The sequence below is a fragment of the Piliocolobus tephrosceles genome, chromosome 16, assembly GCF_002776525.5.
Source record: "Piliocolobus tephrosceles isolate RC106 chromosome 16, ASM277652v3, whole genome shotgun sequence".
Taxonomy (NCBI): domain Eukaryota; kingdom Metazoa; phylum Chordata; class Mammalia; order Primates; family Cercopithecidae; genus Piliocolobus; species Piliocolobus tephrosceles.
This window is the reverse complement of record NC_045449.1, coordinates 48,522,366-48,537,441: the sequence shown is the minus strand read 5'-3', so window position 1 is coordinate 48,537,441 and position 15,076 is coordinate 48,522,366. Positions and strand designations below refer to the sequence as shown.

Sequence of the window (15,076 nt, the reverse complement as noted above, 5' to 3'; positions counted from 1 at the left end):
AGCAGGGGCATGGCGTGAAACCGGGAGGGAGGGCTCGAAGGGAGCGGAGAACAGCCCACCGCCACCCACCCTGGGCAAAAGAGAAAGACCCCGTAAAAAAAAAAAAAAAAAAAAAAAAAAAAAAAAAGAAGAGGTAGGTTGCGGCTGTAGGAGAATGATGATTAGACTTCAGGAAGGACTTCCCATGGTCAGACAAGAGCTAGTGGAACAGGCAATGGTGGGAAATCAAGGGATCCTTTGGGATGGTGGAAAAAGCCCTCCTTCTCCATCTTCAGCCACCTCTGTCTCCCTTCTCTCAGGAGTGAGCTGGGGCTGGCCTGCCCTGCCTGAGGCAGGGGGTGAGACATTGTGGCCTCTGGAGGAGCCCAGGATGGCAGCAGGCGTCATATTTAACATTCTGCCTCCCCCACTTCTGAGACACCAAGCTATTTTAAGCCCCACTTGTCCCCACCGCCATGGTGTCAATGACAGCCCCGAGCACTGGGGCTTAGCGCCGGGTCGAATTCCTGACAGATCTGGCTCACTTGGCATCCAACCAGTTTCACGGCTGTGATATTTTTGTCTCGATTTTCTTATTTCCAACGGACTGAAACAGCCTCTTGCTCTCCCTCCACCCAGCCTCCGATTCCACCCCCACTGGCACCCTGCCCCTGGCCACCCCTTCTCCTCAGTGTTTACGCAAAACTCTGGGTGCCTGCCGGGCAGCCTGTCGCCCTCCTGGCCAGCTCCCCTGCCTGCCCCCCTTCACTCGAGCGTGGCGAGGAGTCCGAGAGTAGCCGTGCCTTGGCATCTTGGAGCTCTCCTTCCTTCCAGAGCCCAGCTGTCCCTTTGGCTTGCTCTTGATGACAAACTCTGAGTGAGGAGAAATGGATCTGTTCGGTTCACATTAATGGGATCACGGCTCCAGAGGAAGGAGGAGAGGCTTTTCCTATAGCTGAGGTGTCTCCGTTCCGGAATGGAGAGACCCTGGGGCCCCATAGTTTGACCTCAAACCTTGTGACCCTTGAGGAAAGGGAAGTTGAGGGGCAGGTGAAGGGGCATGGTGAGAGTCAGTCTACTGGACCTGAAGAAGGAAACTGACACTGATGGGCACCTACTACGGACCAGACAACAAAACCAGCAGCCATTCAGAGGAGTTGCTTGGTGCCAGGCATTCTGCAGACCTCGTGCTCACGGCCTCCTGTGCGGTGGGCATCATTACAAACCTGTTTTGTAGGTGAGGAAGTGGAGGCTCACACATACTGGGTTATGTGTCCGAGATCTCACAGCTGCTTAGTGGCTGAGGCAGGACTTGAATGCAGACTCTGTCTCATTGTGGAGACTGGACACTCTTCCTCCAGCCTGGAGCTGTGGAGGTGGGCCTAGGCAGCTGGGAGACCACCCCTTCTCTGCCTAAACATCCTTGGCCTGCAGGGAGGGTGGGAGGCAGACATCCTCTTGGGCCTCAGTTCTGTGGGAAGCTGACGGGGTTCCGTGCTCGTCAGGCAAGTGGAGAGAACACTCATGTTTCATCCTGTCCTGGGCTCTGTGCTGTATGCTGTGTTTGTATTGCTCATTAAACCCTTATCAACTATGATTATTCCCATTTTGCAGATGAGAAAACTGAGGCACAGCAAGGCTAAATAACTTGCCCAAGGACACACAGGAAATGCAGAGCCAGGAACTGAACCCTGGCTGTCTGGCTCTAGGGCTTGCATTCTTAATGACACTACCTCCCAAATCTGAGGAAAGGGTGAGAAGAGGAGCACCCCCAGAGTGGGATGCTCCCCAGGGGGGAGGGGCTTTTCAGGGGTGCAGAGGCCAGGCTTCAGGTGGGTCTCTGTGAGTGGAAGGCACCCAGGGAGGCGGTTGGAGAGGGGACCCAGCAGCCCCACCCATCCTGTGGCCCTACGCACATGTTTGCCCACACACACACCCCCTGCTTTCAGTGTTCTGAGCCACTTAGCTCAGTCCTGCAGTCCTCTTGTCACCTCTCCCTTCCTGCTATGGGTGACAAGGAGGCCTGGCTGGCTGCCAGTCCCTGCTGCCCTCCCCTTCTCCCTCCCACACCGGCTCCAGGGCCACTCTCCTCCCTAAGGATGTCCCTGTTCCTGGCCTGCCAGGGAGACCTGGTCCATGTGATTGCCTGGCCCCGTCTCCAGCCCAAGCCTGCTCCTCTCCCCATGCTGACCCTAAACTTTTCACACTGTGGGAGCAGTGTCTGAGAAGCCACCAGGTTCAGTCCCGTTTTGCAGCCTCCCATGCCTGTCTCTGGGGAGCAGACTGCAGCAGGGGAGAGCCTCAAGTCTGGTGGAAGGGACAGAGTGGCCATCCTCAAAGGAGGAAGCAGCCTGCCCTAGACCACACTGCCTAACGCCAGGCTGGGAAGGAACTGAAGTTTCACTTGAGCCATGATTTGTCCCAGGGAAAGCTTGGGCTGAGAAGGGCAGGGCCCTTTGCCCAGGTCAAGAGGAGCAGAAGCAGCAAGGCTCAGCCCAGAGCCCAGGCCAGACAGGTGCACCAGGCAGCCCTGCGCCTTCCAGAGCTCGGCACCCCGAGAACTTCACTGGCTGTACAGCAGTTCTGCCCCACCTGCAGCCCTTCTCCTTCCATTCTCTCCTGAGCTCCCCAGACCTGCATTTGGAATGCGTCTTACTGTCTGACCCGCCTGCTGCCATGCCCAAGAGCGTGGCTTCTTGTCCTCTCCCTCTGTCCCCCGCCTGGCCAGTTTTCCTGGTACATTGAAGCCAACTGAGCAGTTCCTGGCCTTTCCTCATCTCCGCCAGGCCTGTCCCACCCTAGCGCATCCCTCCCCACCTCCAGGCCATTCCCGGCCTGGCCGGCTGTTCCTTTGGTTGTCACAGTTTCCCAGCCCTTCCCCTCAGCCCACCCAGCTTTCAGCAGTTTGGGCCTTTGCTGTGGACAGTGCCAGCACCAACGCCCACAACCTCTCAGGCTCATTCGCTAGATAACCTGTGTGCTTTCTCCACGCAGCAAATTTCCAGGAAGAAGGCCTCAAACATTCCCCTGGGCCCTGGCCCACCGCAGCCCCTCCAGCCCTGCCCTCTGCTCCTCCCAGGCTCGGGAGCAACCACTGGTCTGGCGGGTTGGGCAGGCCCAGCCAGGAGGAAGCTGGGCTTGGTTCACCCTCCTCCTGGGAGCCTGGGCCCCAGTGGGATCTGCTTGATCTCCCTCCCCTGCTGCTCAGAACACACCCCAAGCTGGCTCAAACCCCTCCACCCCGCCCACCTCATTCCCGCCCCCAGAGGCTGAGGTCACTGGCTCCCCGGGCCCAGGTGGGGCTGTCAACACCTGCCGGTTGGAGGAGGAGGCAAGGCCCCTGGGGGATGTTGTCTTAGCAATTGAGTAACTAGGGAGCTTGGCTCTGCTGGAACTGGTTCCCAGGCCAGGCCGGAACCTGTGGAGGCTGCAGCCCCCTGTGGAATTGGGGGTTTGGGGTGGCAGGAAGTCCACCCCAGGGACCCTGGCTGGGTAGGGGTAGAGGGACATAGGTTTGTTCAGAGGGCTCCAGAGGCAGGAAAAGCACATTTCTTGTCCCGCAGAGCTCCTTCCCAAAGGTGAAATGGATGTGAGCCTATGGGGGTCCCTGCCTTGGGGTCAGGGTAGCGGGCCGCATGCTCACCAGCCCCTCCCTCCTCAGGTGTCTCTCAACGCATGGTTCTGGTCCACGGTCTTCCACACCAGGGACACAGACCTCACAGAGGTGAGCACTCCTCCAGCTCCCCCTCCTGCACAGGGTGGTCCCAGAGGAGCCCAGAAGTGGGCAGAGGGGCTCTAGAGGGTCATGCCAACTCCCTCTGAGGAGCACTGGGAGAGTACAGGGTGGGCATCCTAAACCTGTTGGTGCTCTTGATCCTCGTTGAGCCTCATCAGGTGGGGATGAGTATTCGCTCTTCTTGCCTGATGAGGCAGCTGAGCCTTCCAGAGGTGGACCGCATATGCTTAGGGGCACCCAACTAGTGAAGGGTTGCCACAGGACTTGACCCCATGGCTGTCAGACTCCACACTGTGCTCTGAATTCTGTGCAGGGTTGTCATGTCCTGGAGCCTCAGCATGAACCCTCCACCAGCATCCCTAAAGCCTTGTTCCTGAGCACATTTTTCAAAAATTGTACGGTGATGTGAACACAAGGCTCAGTCGGAGAGAAACAGTGATAGGCAGGCCGAGGACCCCACCCTCCATGCCCCATCCCTGAGGGTCCTCTTGGAGTGAAACAGTGATAGGCAGGCGCAGGACCCCCGGCCTCTCTGCCACCCTCCCTGCCCCATCCCCACGGGTCCTCTCTGTGAAGCCTCATGCTGGTCTCTTACACCTTTCCCTGTCCTCAGAAAATGGACTACTTCTGTGCCTCCACCGTCATCCTACACTCAATCTATCTGTGCTGTGTCAGGTAAGCCTGCTGGGGTGGCTGCAGGGGCAAAATCGAGCCCTGAGGGCAGAAAGGGGTCACCTAGCCCTCCCCTGGGGGTGCTGCCCCAAGGGCCTTCTTCACTAGTCTCCCAACACCTACCCACCCCCCCACTTTTGCTGTCCTGGGTGAGGAGTCTGGGGTAGCACTGGGGGCCCTGGCTCCTGACAAGGAGCTGTAGCACTTGGCCCCAGGCTTCTGGGAGGGTTGGAGGCCTGCCCAGCTGGCCTGTTTGGTAGGGAGAGGGGTAGTGGCTTCAGGGGCCATGTACCGATGTTGGGGGGAGGAGATGCTTCAGGGGATGCTGCTCTGGGGATGGGCCACCCGCCCTCTGAGCAACCCTGGATGGTGGGGCAGGACTGTGGGGCTGCAGCACCCAGCTGTGGTCAGTGCCTTCCGAGCTCTCCTGCTGCTAATGCTGACCGTGCACGTCTCCTACCTGAGCCTCATCCGCTTCGACTATGGCTACAACCTGGTGGCCAACATGGCTATTGGTGAGGCCCTGGGGGGCTTGGGCCATCTGCAGAAGTGCTAGCTTGGGGTGCGAGTGGGAGGTTGGTGCCATTCCTGGAGAAGGAGGTTCTAGAGAGACCCTTGGGGTAGAGGAATGGAGAAGAATTTGAGGTGGGAGAGAGAGGAGGCTGGGAGGAGAGTCCGAGGATGATCCTGGGGTCAGAGAGCATGGTGGGTGCGGCCTTGGGGAGAAGGAGCCGAAGGAATGAGTCTCTCCTGCCCCCACTGGCACCCAGGCCTGGTCAACGTGGTGTGGTGGCTGGCCTGGTGCCTGTGGAACCAGCAGCGGCTGCCTCACGTGCGCAAGTGCATGGTGGTGGTCTTGCTGCTGCAGGGGCTGTCCCTGCTCGAGCTGCTTGACTTCCCGCCGCTCTTCTGGGTCTTGGACGCCCACGCCATCTGGCACATCAGCACCATCCCTGTCCACGTCCTCTTTTTCAGGTGAGTGCTGCCCCCTGCCTGGTGCTCACCTTCTTTGGACCCTTCCTTGCCCATTCCTTAGGGGAGACTGGGGGCTCTGTGTGCCCATCCTCCCCCTCCCACCTTGCCTGCACGCACCCCACCCTTGTCCCCATGCGAGCTCTCAGAGCTGTGTGCCTCAATGGGCTGCTCCTTCGGCCCACAGCTTTCTGGAGGATGACAGCCTGTACCTGCTGAAGGAATCAGAGGCCAAGTTCAAGCTGGACTGAAGACCTTGGGAGAGAGTCTGCCCCAGTGGGGATCCTGCCCCCGCCCTGCTGGCCTCCCTTCTCCCCTCAGCCCTTGAGATGATTCATTTTCTCCTTTCAACTTCTTGAAATTGGACGTGAAGGATGTGGGCCCAGAATCATGTGGCCAGCCCACCCCCTGCTGGCCCTCACCAGCCTTGGAGCCTGTTCTAGGAAAGGCCTCCCAGCATCTGGGACTAGAGAATGGGCAGCCCCTCTGCCTCCTGGAGCTGAACTGGGGTGGAACTGAGTGTGTTCTTAGCTCTACCGGGAGGACAGCTGCCTGTTTCCTCCCCACCAGCCTCCTCCCCATGTCCCCCTGCTGCTTGCTGGGTCCCGAAGCTGTCTATCTACCTGGGAGACCGGGGACCACAGGCCTTAGGGGGATACAGGGAGTCGCCTTCTGTTACCAACCCTCACCCTCCTCCAGGACACCACTAGGTGGTGCTGGATGCTTGTTCTTTGGCCAGCCAAGGTTCAAGGCCATTCTCCCCATGGGATCTTGAGGGACCAAGCGACTGGGATTGGGTTTGGGAAGGGGTTTCACCCTGATCATTGCCCTAGCCAGGTTCCCAGGAGGCCTCACCACACTCCCTTTCCGGGCCAGGGCAAGGATCTCGTGATGCTGTCTGCTTGAGAGCCTGCCACCGTGTGTTGGGAGTGTGGGCCAGGCTGAGTGCATAGGTGGCGGGGCGGTGAGCATGGGCCTGGGTGTGTGTGAGCTCAGGCCTAGGTGCGCAGTGTGGAGAGGGGTGTTGTGGGGGAAGAGGTGTGGTTTCAACGTGTGTGTGTGCAGGGGGTGGGTTAGCGTGGGTTAGGGGAACATGCGTGTGAGCGTGCTGGGGGGCGTGTGAGATGCGTGGCTGCCGGTGAATGTGTCCGCAGTTGAGAGGTTGGAGCAGGATGAGGGAATCCTGTCACCATCAATAATCACTTGTGGAGCGCCAGCTCTGCCCAAGGCCCCACCCGGGCGGACAGCCAGGACCTCTCCATGGCCAGGCTGCCTGTGTGCGTGTTCCCTGTCTGGTGCCCCTTTGCCGGCCCCCTGCAAACCTCACAGGGCCCCCACACAACAGTGCCCTCCAGAAGCAGTCCCTCGGGAACAGAGGAAGGAAAATGGGGATGTCCGGGGCTCTTTCCAGCCTCCTTTTCTCCTTGCCTTGGCATGGCTGGCCTTCCCCTCCAAAACACCCATTCCCCTGCCGCCAGCCCCTTTGCCATAGCCTGACTTTGTGGAGGGGGAAGGGGCGATTTGAGGGAGAAGGGGAGAAAGCTTATGGCGGGGTCTGGTTTTTTCCTCCCTGAGGGTCTTACTGTTCCAGGGTGGCCTCAGGGCGGGCCAGGGCCACACTGTGCCTGCACTCTGGTAAAGGTGACCCCTGCCATTTACCAGCAGCCCTGGCATGTTTCTGCCCCCCAGGGATGGAATGGAGGGAGCTCCAGAAGTTTTCCGTCCCAAAGGCAGTCTCCGTGGTTGAAGCAGACTGGATTTTTGCTCTGCCCCGACCCCTTGTCCCTCTTTGAGGGAGGGGAGCTATGCTAGGACTCCAGCCTCAGGGACTCGGGTGGCCTGTGCTAGCTTCTTTTGATACTGAGAACTGTTTTAAGGTGGGAGGGTGGCAAGGGACGTGCTTAATAAATCAATTCTCAGCTCACTTGCCCTTGTTCAGCTCATTTGCGTGAACAGGGTGGGCTGGAGTGCAGGAGAAGACAGTTGTGGCGGCAGGGGCAGGTCCCAGGGCTGGCTGGAGGCAGTAAACAGAGGTGGGGTCTCTGGGAACGTGGGCGTGGGGAACGGCAGGGCCCAGAGGCAGAGCTGGGCAGAGCTCAAGTCCAGTTGTGAGAGGGAACCAGAGCCAGTTCTTTCCCTTTCTCTTCCCTGGGCCATTGTGCTTCAATCATAACACCCCCACTTCCCCACCACCTTGCAGATTCTACTTCCATCTCCTCATGATCCCCACTCTTCCCCATTCTGGTCTGAACCAGGCTGCACTGTTTGTGACTTCACCTCTCTGAGCTTCACCTGGAAACGGACTAGCAGAACCTGCTGCTGAATGCAGGAATGAATGATGCGATGGACAGAATGGCATATCACAAGTGCCTGGTGCACTGCAGGTGCCCAGTGAGCTTCCCCTGACCTTGGCCTTTCTTAGTTTGGGAAGAATGAGTGGTACAGAATGCTAGCCTTAAGGAAACTTCTGGGAAAAAAGAAAGCCTAGGGTGAATGTCTCCCCTACCCCGACGCTCAAATCTCTGGGCCCTTGCCGCTTCCCAAGAGAGCCAGGCAGCACTGACCGCAGCGGCAGGGTGTTATTTCTTTATTAGGTGCCACTTCAAAGAACAGGGAATCCAGGTGGGTAGGGGCCACAGGGCACCAGGTACGGTGGCCCCTCACAGTGCAACCTTCTGAGCCCAGGCGAAGAAGATGCCCTTGACATCATCTACGCCTGTCTGAAGGTGGGCAGGCATGATGTAGGTACGGAGGTCCCGGACCTCGTAGCCACTACGCACCAGGGCCTCCCTCACCTCCTCCTCGGACACTGGCACCACCATCAGCCTGGCCTCCCCAGCCAGGTACCACGACTCCTCCAGGGCCCCGATGAGGAGGAGGTGCCCCCCAGGCCTCAGCAGCGTGGTGATGTGGTCCAGGGCCCGCTGGAAGCTGGCGAGATCTGGGCTCACAGCCTCCAAGCAGAAGGCAGAGACCAGGGTGTCGGCAGGCAGGGGCGCTGGGCTCCCAGTACCCAGGGGCTGGGGCTGGTGCACGTCGATGGGCAGGACCCGCTTCACCCTGGCTCGCAGCTGGCGTTCCTTCTCCTGCCAGGATTCCCTGTGCAGGGGGCACAAGGCAGGGCTCAAGGCTGTTCTACACTCAGGCCTCTGTTGCCCCCACCAGCCACTCTATGGGAAGCCCCCTCCCCAGCCCTCGCCCCCCAGTCCTTACCCGTTGCCCTCAATGAGGCAGGCATACTGGCTGTACATGCTCCAGTTGAAGGCCCCCGGCTCCTCCCGCAGCCAGCGCCCCAGCTCCTGGCGGTTGACCTCCAGGAAATCTGTCATGGTAATGTCTTCAAAGTGGCTGCAGGCGCTGAGCAGCTGGTACACGGTGGGGCCTGAACCAATGTCGATGAGGGTGCGTCCGGACACTTCACCTGGGCAGGGCAGAGGAAAAGAGTCCTGGTGCCAGGCCGGCCCAGGCAGCCCCTGCCTCCTCACCCCTCCCTCCCCTGCATTTCCCTGCTTCTCTCTAGTTCTTCCTTCTCCTCTGCAAGTGTGTCTCCATCTGGAAAAAGCATTGGCCCCAGAGTTAGACTGAACCCAGCTCCAACATGGACTGACTTCCCTTGGGAAGGGAATTTCACAGCTCTGAGACTCAGGTTTCACATCTAGGAAACTATACCTACTGTCCGGGCGCGGTGGCTGACACCTGTAATCCCAGCACATTGGCAGGCCCAGGCAGGTGGATAACGAGGTCAGGAGTTCGAGACCAGCCTGACCAACATGGTGAACCCCAGTCTACTAAAAAAATACAAAATTAGCTGGGCGTGGTGGTGCATGCCTGTATTTCTAGCTACTTGGGAGGCTGAGCCAGGAGAACTGCTTGAACCTGGTAGGTAGAGGTTGCAGGGAGCCGAGGTCCGGCCACTGCACTCCAGTCTGGGTGACAAGAGCAAAACTCCGTCTCAAAAATAAAAATAAAAATAGGCCGGGCGCAGTGGCTCACGTCTGTAATCCCAGCACTTTTGGAGGCCGAGGCGGGTGGATCACCTGAGATTGGGAGTTCGAGACCGGCCTGACCAACATGGAGAAACCCCATCTCTACTAAAAATGCAAATAAATTAGCCAGGCATAGGGGCGCATGCCTGTAATCCCAGCTACTCGGGAGGCTGAAGCAAGAGAATCGCTTGAACCCGCAAGGTGGAGGTTGCAGTGAGCCGAGATCGCGCCATTGCCCTCCAGCCTGGGCAATAAGAGCGAAACTCCGTCTCGAAATAAATAAATTAATTAATAAATAAATAAATAAAAATAAAGAAAGAAAACTATACCTACCAGCCAGGCTCAGGGAGGAAATCCTGGCGGTTTCTCGCCCCGTCCCACATCTACCTCCATTTCCTCCTCTGCATCTCCACCTCAGTCTGTCCTGCATCCCCCACCTTAGCTCTCAATTCTGAGCAGTTTCCGCTCCCTCTCTCCACCTCTCTCACCTCTGCCCCTCTCCTTAAGGGATGTTGCTCCTTTTTCTCTTCTGTTTGCACTTCTCAGCTATCTCTTTCTTGGTCCCCATCTGTCAGGCGCCTGGTCTGTCTCCCATTCCTTCTATCTCCCCGCGCCTGCTTTCACTCCCCGACGACCTCTTGTCCCTCGTGTCTCAGTTTCCCCCGCTCACCGGTGGCGAAGGTCTGCGCCAAGCAGCGCAGCTTCCATGGCCCGACGCCGTCCGGGTTGCACAAGTCCCCGCGAGGGGGCGCGTAGTTGTTGCGGAGGTAGGCTCGCGGCTCGAAGCGCTGGTAGGCCGAGGCCACCGCCGCCCGACCCGGGGCCGAGTCAGGGGCTGCGTCCGCAGCGGGAATCCGATCTGCGCCGCTCATGCTGCCGCCGCTGTCCGCCCGGTGCCCCGCTCGCCTCGCGGCCCCTTTTTCTACCGCCCGACCCCCTCCCGGACCAGTCCGCTGTGGGGGCGGCAGCTGAGCGCCGAGCCGCCCGGGGCCACGTGCGCCGCATCCTCCCCACCCCATCCATCCATCTCTCTTAGTGTCCGGGCTGCAGACGCACCGGAGGTGAGGGGGGCGGCGGCCGCAGCGGCAATCGGCCCCCGCACACCCCTCTCCGCACTTGCTCCCGCAGGCCTCACCCTCCGCCTCGCCTGCCCCGCTCCGAGTCCCACCTCTGCGCCCCCCTCCACTCTCAGTTCCTCACCCTCACAAGCTTTAGACCCCCTCACCCCCGCCGGCCCGCCCCTCTCGTCCCTCTTCTCCAGCTCCCCCGCAGCCATTCACCTCTTTTGACCGGCAGCCCGCCCTTTCTCTTTCCTGATTCGAGGGGGAGACTGGGGAATTAGGCCCTTTCCCCAGTTTCCCCCTCGCAGCGCCCTCCTCGACGAGGCCCCAGACCCCGCCAGGCTTCCCTCCCTCCCGGACACCCGTCCCAGCACCCACCCTTCCCTTAGAACTGCCACCCAACTCCCCTTCCCTGCCCCTCCTCCAGGCCTCTTTTGTCCTTTCCTATGCCACCGGGCCCTCCAGCTCTCCCCCGCCCCACCCCGCCCCACCCCGCCCCAGAAAGGACAGTCCGTTCCCGGCCTCCGCCGTGGTCGCTCCGGGAGCCCTACAGCAGGGCGCGGCACCGCCCGTCCGATGGCAGGCGCGATAGGGGAGGTGAGCTGTGCTAATTCACTTAGCGGGCGGAACAGCTGGGCCTCCCCTGCGGGCCCTGCGGGTTCCCAGCCGCTTATCTGGGGGGCTGCCGAGGACGGAAAGTTCGAGTTCGGGTTGTTCCCGCCACGTCGGGGGCACTGGACCCAGGTGAGGGCGGAGGGCTCGGGCGGGGGAGAGGCAGGACGCATTCGCCGAGGGCCGCCAGGGCCACCAGGGGGCGCAGTCCGGGCCTTGGGGCCCAGCCGATTTGGGGTCCTGCGGATGCAGGGGCTCTGACTCCTCTCCTCTCGCAGCCCACACTCCAGCTTTGCTCCAAAGCAGCGGCCAGGCCAGGCCTGCAGGTTCTGCTCAGCGCCCCAGGTCCTGGCTGTCAAAATGCCGGGTAGTCCCCACCTATCTCCCGGATGGGAAGCCAATTCTGCCTGTGGCATCTCCGTGGTCTCCCCGAAGACCCCTTCCTTCCCCTATGGATGAGTCCGGAGCCCTTCTGCCCTGGGTAGGCCACCAGCCCAGCTCCTGCCACCGTGGGTTCCTGGACCCGCTTGATGCAGGCCTCCTCCATGTCCTCCCCTCCCGCTTGTCCCCGGGGGAAAGTCTCCTTGGGAGAGGCAGCCAGGTTGGGACATGAGTCACCACAACAGCTGCAGGGGTCACAGAGAGGAACCTGACCCCCTAGCACCTCCAACCTTCCCTGGCTTCCAGGACAGGGAGGGTGGATCGAGACACAGCCAAAGATTGATTCTGTCTGGATTCAGAACTGAGAGGCAGGTTAGCTTTGAGGTCACTGACCCTGTTCACACCCTGAGGCAAAGCCAAGGACAGTCCTGGCGCCAACCCCTCTATATTCTCCACGAGACATCATTGAAACAAACTCTGGATGCCAGCTGGCTTGCTGGGTACCACCCAGTGCCAGAGGGCTGAACACAGAAGCCAGGACTGGGCATCGGTCAGGGTACGGGAAGGAGACTGGAGACAGCACCCTGTTTACAGTTCTGTCCTGGCGTCCCCACCCCAAGTATGGGGCGTACTCATTAGCTCTGCCATATTTAGCTCAGATGCGGAACCTGGTCCCAGAAGTGGGCATTGGGGGGACACCCATGGGCCAGCCCCGACAACCCCAAGGAAAGAGAAGCGACTCTGGCACATGATTGAGCATTTATTGCGGCACTAACAGAAGGTGCTGGGGGCCCCACCATCCTTGCCTCTGCCCTCTTCACCTCCCCCTCCCTCCCAGCTTCTTCTGCCTAGAGCATTCGATTCCCCTCACATTTTCCTGGATCAGGGCCACTCCTCCCAGGTACCTCTTGCCCTCACCAGTATCTTTTGTCCCTTCTCCTGGGGCTGAGGGTCCTCAGCTGTGCTGGCCCCCAACTCTCCACCCTTAGTGCCCACCATCTCTGCCACCCTCCCTTTGGGAACTCAGGGGGCTCAGGCATCCTGGCCTCTGGCTCCCTCCTCCCCTAACCCCCAACTCTGGGCAAACTACAAAGCAGCCATGGCCAGCAGCTCCCCTCCACAGTCCTAGCCAGGAAGGGCCCAGCCCAGGGCGGGCACAGCGGAGCCCAAGTCACAGTCCCTCTCAGCCTCTCTGTGCTTCCTGGGACATGGAGCGGGACAGGGAGCGACGAAGGGCACCCGGCTTGCTGACAGGCACCACAGGGGGCAGCTGCTTGGTGATCTCAGCCACCTCCTGGCGATCCACACACTGGCCACCCAGGGCTGTCTCCAGCGCCAGCAGCTCCTGCAGCTGGATGGGGGTGTCCTCGCGCTCCTCCTTGGTGGCGCCCATCTTGGCAGGGGTGAAGATGGGCAGTGGCAGTACCCGCTGGTAGGGCAGCTGGTACTCCTGCAGCCCACGGCCGAGGATGCCCATCCGCATCACCAGCCAGGGCGAGCGCTGCACCAGCACCTGGCACTGCCCCTGCTGGTGGTAGGTCTCATGTCTCTGGGTGTCCTCCTCATGCAGGGAGCAGCTGGGGAGAGGGGAGGGGCAGTGAGCTCCTGGGAGCTGTTGCTCTCCGGGCATAGGCTGGGTGGGGGGCTCCCCGGGGCTGCTGGGACCTGGAGCGAGAGGGATGGTTCCCCTTTGCCCTTCCCATGGGGCATTCTTCCTTCCCCCACCCCCAGATAAATTTCTCCAGGGCTTCATGCTCTGGCCTCAGGGCTCAGTGAGGGTGCTTTGGAGGAGCAGAGGCAGGGCTCTGGCAGACCCACACTCACCCCTCCTCAGGCCGTGTGGACAGTGTCAGATCCTTCCATTCCGCCCAGAAGGCCTCCCGGCGCTCACAGTTCTCCTCAGACACCTCGCAGCTCAGCTCTGAGGTAGCCATGATCACTCCTCACTCCCTCTCCCCTCCCAGGGCCCTTTAAATAGCCCCCTCCTCCCCCTTCTCCAGGGGCTATTTTCGGCCCCTCTGGTGTCAGATGCTATAAGCAGAGCCAAGACTCACTAATGGGGGGATGCCAGACCCAGGGCAGGGGTTGGGGTACCTGGACACTGGCTGCCCCCTGGTCAGAGGTCTGGGGTCCAGGGCCCTATGCCTCCAGGTGCCTGACATGACTCAGACACCGTCTCAGGCCAGCCACATGCCCAGCCTCGTGCCCCCCTGGCACTTGCCCTCTGCCCCACCCACTCCCCTTTGCAGGGAGGACAGCAGCTTGTCTGTCAACAGAACAGGACCAGCAGGAACTGATGCCCCTCTGGGCTCTGTGCCAGGGCTGCCAGGTCCCGCCCTGGTTGCGCTCTCCTCTGCCTGGGCTCAAGGGCACATCCCCAGAAGGGACAGTGCAACCGCGTCCTCAGGCGCCTGCACCGAAGGCCTAGTGCCTCGCCCCCAGTCACCCTCACCACACCAGCAGGGGCGGAGGAAGTCAATTCCATGCCTGGGAACCTGGGGCAGAAGCCTTGGTCAAGTGTTTTCCTTCCCCACAGCTGGTGGTCAGATAAGTGGTCTTAGGGGACAGGTCTTAGGAGACAGGACAGTAGGGGTGGAGGGGCCTCCAGTTCTACCCCAACACCCTGTGTTGGGTGAAATGGAAATCCAGGGGCTCTGATGGGTGACAGAAGGCTGGCTCCAGCTCCAGATCAGCCATAAATACGCTGTGTGACCATGTATCAGTCCCTGCCCCTCTCTGGGCCCCTGTCCCCACTTTCTGGCCACTACAAGAGGACCAGAAGACCTCTGGAGCCTGCCAGCTCTGATGTGCTACCTGGGAGGGGACTGGCTCTCCTTCATGGGGACCAGGGGAGACAGATGGCTGTGGGGACAGTCCAGCACCCGAGGAGTGGCAACTCATGGTCCAAGAAGCTGGCACACAGGTGGTAGGCGTGGAGGGATGAGGAGTGAGAACATTGCCGAGTGGACAAAGCAAAGGGCAGCAGGAGAGGCAGTGACAGGGGCTGAGCTCAGGACCCTGTGGGGACAGCAGAGTACCCAGGAGCAGGTAAGGCCCATGGGCACCCACCTGGGTGCAGAATTGCAGACTACTGATTAGTGAGCACTGTGCGTGGTTCTTCGTATCTTTTAATCTCATAACAACCCTGTGACATCAGTCACATTTTCATAAAGTAGGAAGCAGAAGCTGAGAGAGGTAGATTTGCCCAGGGTCACACACCTAGGCAGGACCAAGACAGGATCCACCTGGCTCTGAAGAAGCTGGCTCTGCTGGAAGCCTGCGTGCAGGCAGGCAAGGGGGCAGGCCAGCTAGGAGGGAGGAGGAGGGCAGTGGCCTGGCCCCGCCCTGCGATCCCGGCTCCAGGCTGCCCCTGGTGTGAGTGCGGTGAGGGGAGAGGGAATGGGTGAGTGGAGTCTGGGAGGTCCGGGGCTCCAGGTGGCTGGGATCCCAGAGGTGCCTCAGTGACCCTGAAGCTCAGGCCCCACCTCCAGGCCACACAGTCAAGCCTTGCTGTGAGCACTGCCAGGTGCCGATACCCCCACCTCCATTCCTGGACTAGAGACTTTAACTTGCCCCGCTGAGGCCTGGCAGGGGGCAGGGCATTTTTTCTGACCAGTCATCTGCTCAGTTGAACAGGTCAGGAAAGGGGGGGCATGTTCCAGCAACTGGCTCCCCAG

The 15,076-nt window shown here is 60.4% G+C and overlaps 3 protein-coding genes and 1 pseudogene across 7 annotated transcripts in view; 2 read left to right on the top strand and 2 right to left on the bottom strand.

Moving 5' to 3' along the window:
- PGAP3 (post-GPI attachment to proteins phospholipase 3) overlaps positions 1 to 7,280 on the top strand; it is a 17,182-nt gene extending 9,902 nt beyond the window's left edge. Inside the window, exons 4-8 of one of the 4 annotated variants that reach the window (XR_002729988.1) lie at positions 3,641 to 3,703; positions 4,329 to 4,390; positions 4,766 to 4,902; positions 5,256 to 5,362; positions 5,547 to 7,280. Coding sequence is in view for 2 of the 4 variants with exons in the window: in XM_023204253.1 (XP_023060021.1) it covers positions 3,641 to 3,703; positions 4,329 to 4,390; positions 4,766 to 4,902; positions 5,158 to 5,362; positions 5,547 to 5,610 (531 nt within the window). In the remaining 2 variants the exon portion in view is untranslated. Of the gene's footprint in view, positions 1 to 1,593; positions 1,733 to 3,640; positions 3,704 to 4,328; positions 4,391 to 4,765; positions 4,903 to 5,157; positions 5,363 to 5,546 lie in introns of those variants that run through there. The other 3 variants (XM_023204253.1, XR_002729989.1, XM_023204254.1) reach the window with 3 other exon arrangements.
- Positions 5,688 to 7,280, top strand: LOC111537704 (annotated as a pseudogene). The gene has a single exon (XR_002730078.1). The product of XR_002730078.1 is annotated as an uncharacterized LOC111537704 (transcript).
- A 649-nt stretch (positions 7,281 to 7,929) lies between these two features.
- Positions 7,930 to 10,538, bottom strand: PNMT (phenylethanolamine N-methyltransferase). The gene is made up of 3 exons (XM_023203936.2): positions 10,016 to 10,538; positions 8,573 to 8,780; positions 7,930 to 8,458 (listed from the first exon to the last, which is right to left on the bottom strand). The coding sequence occupies exons 1-3, from the start codon at positions 10,362 to 10,364 to the stop codon at positions 8,020 to 8,022; spliced, it is 996 nt and encodes a 331-aa protein (XP_023059704.1). The 5' UTR covers positions 10,365 to 10,538; the 3' UTR covers positions 7,930 to 8,019.
- Positions 10,539 to 12,139: 1,601 nt separating this feature from the next.
- On the bottom strand, positions 12,140 to 15,016 carry TCAP (titin-cap). Its single transcript, XM_023204263.3, has 2 exons — positions 13,224 to 15,016; positions 12,140 to 12,976 (listed from the first exon to the last, which is right to left on the bottom strand). The coding sequence occupies exons 1-2, from the start codon at positions 13,331 to 13,333 to the stop codon at positions 12,583 to 12,585; spliced, it is 504 nt and encodes a 167-aa protein (XP_023060031.1). The 5' UTR covers positions 13,334 to 15,016; the 3' UTR covers positions 12,140 to 12,582.
- Positions 15,017 to 15,076: the final 60 nt, after the last annotated feature.

Excerpts from the sequence above, each read along its gene's own strand:
- PNMT (XM_023203936.2), bottom strand. The coding sequence starts at position 10,364 with ATGGGGTGGGGAGGATGCGGCGCACGTGGCCCCGGGCGGCTCGGCGCT. Across the intron at positions 8,781-10,015 it reads GGCGCAGACCTTCGCCACCG|GTGAAGTGTCCGGACGCACC; the intron begins GTGAGCGGGGGA and ends TGCCCTGCCCAG. Across the intron at positions 8,459-8,572 it reads TGCCTCATTGAGGGCAACGG|GGAATCCTGGCAGGAGAAGG; the intron begins GTAAGGACTGGG and ends CCCCCTGCACAG.
- TCAP (XM_023204263.3), bottom strand. The coding sequence starts at position 13,333 with ATGGCTACCTCAGAGCTGAGCTGCGAGGTGTCTGAGGAGAACTGTGAG. Across the intron at positions 12,977-13,223 it reads TCCACACGGCCTGAGGAGGG|CTGCTCCCTGCATGAGGAGG; the intron begins GTGAGTGTGGGT and ends CCCTCTCCCCAG.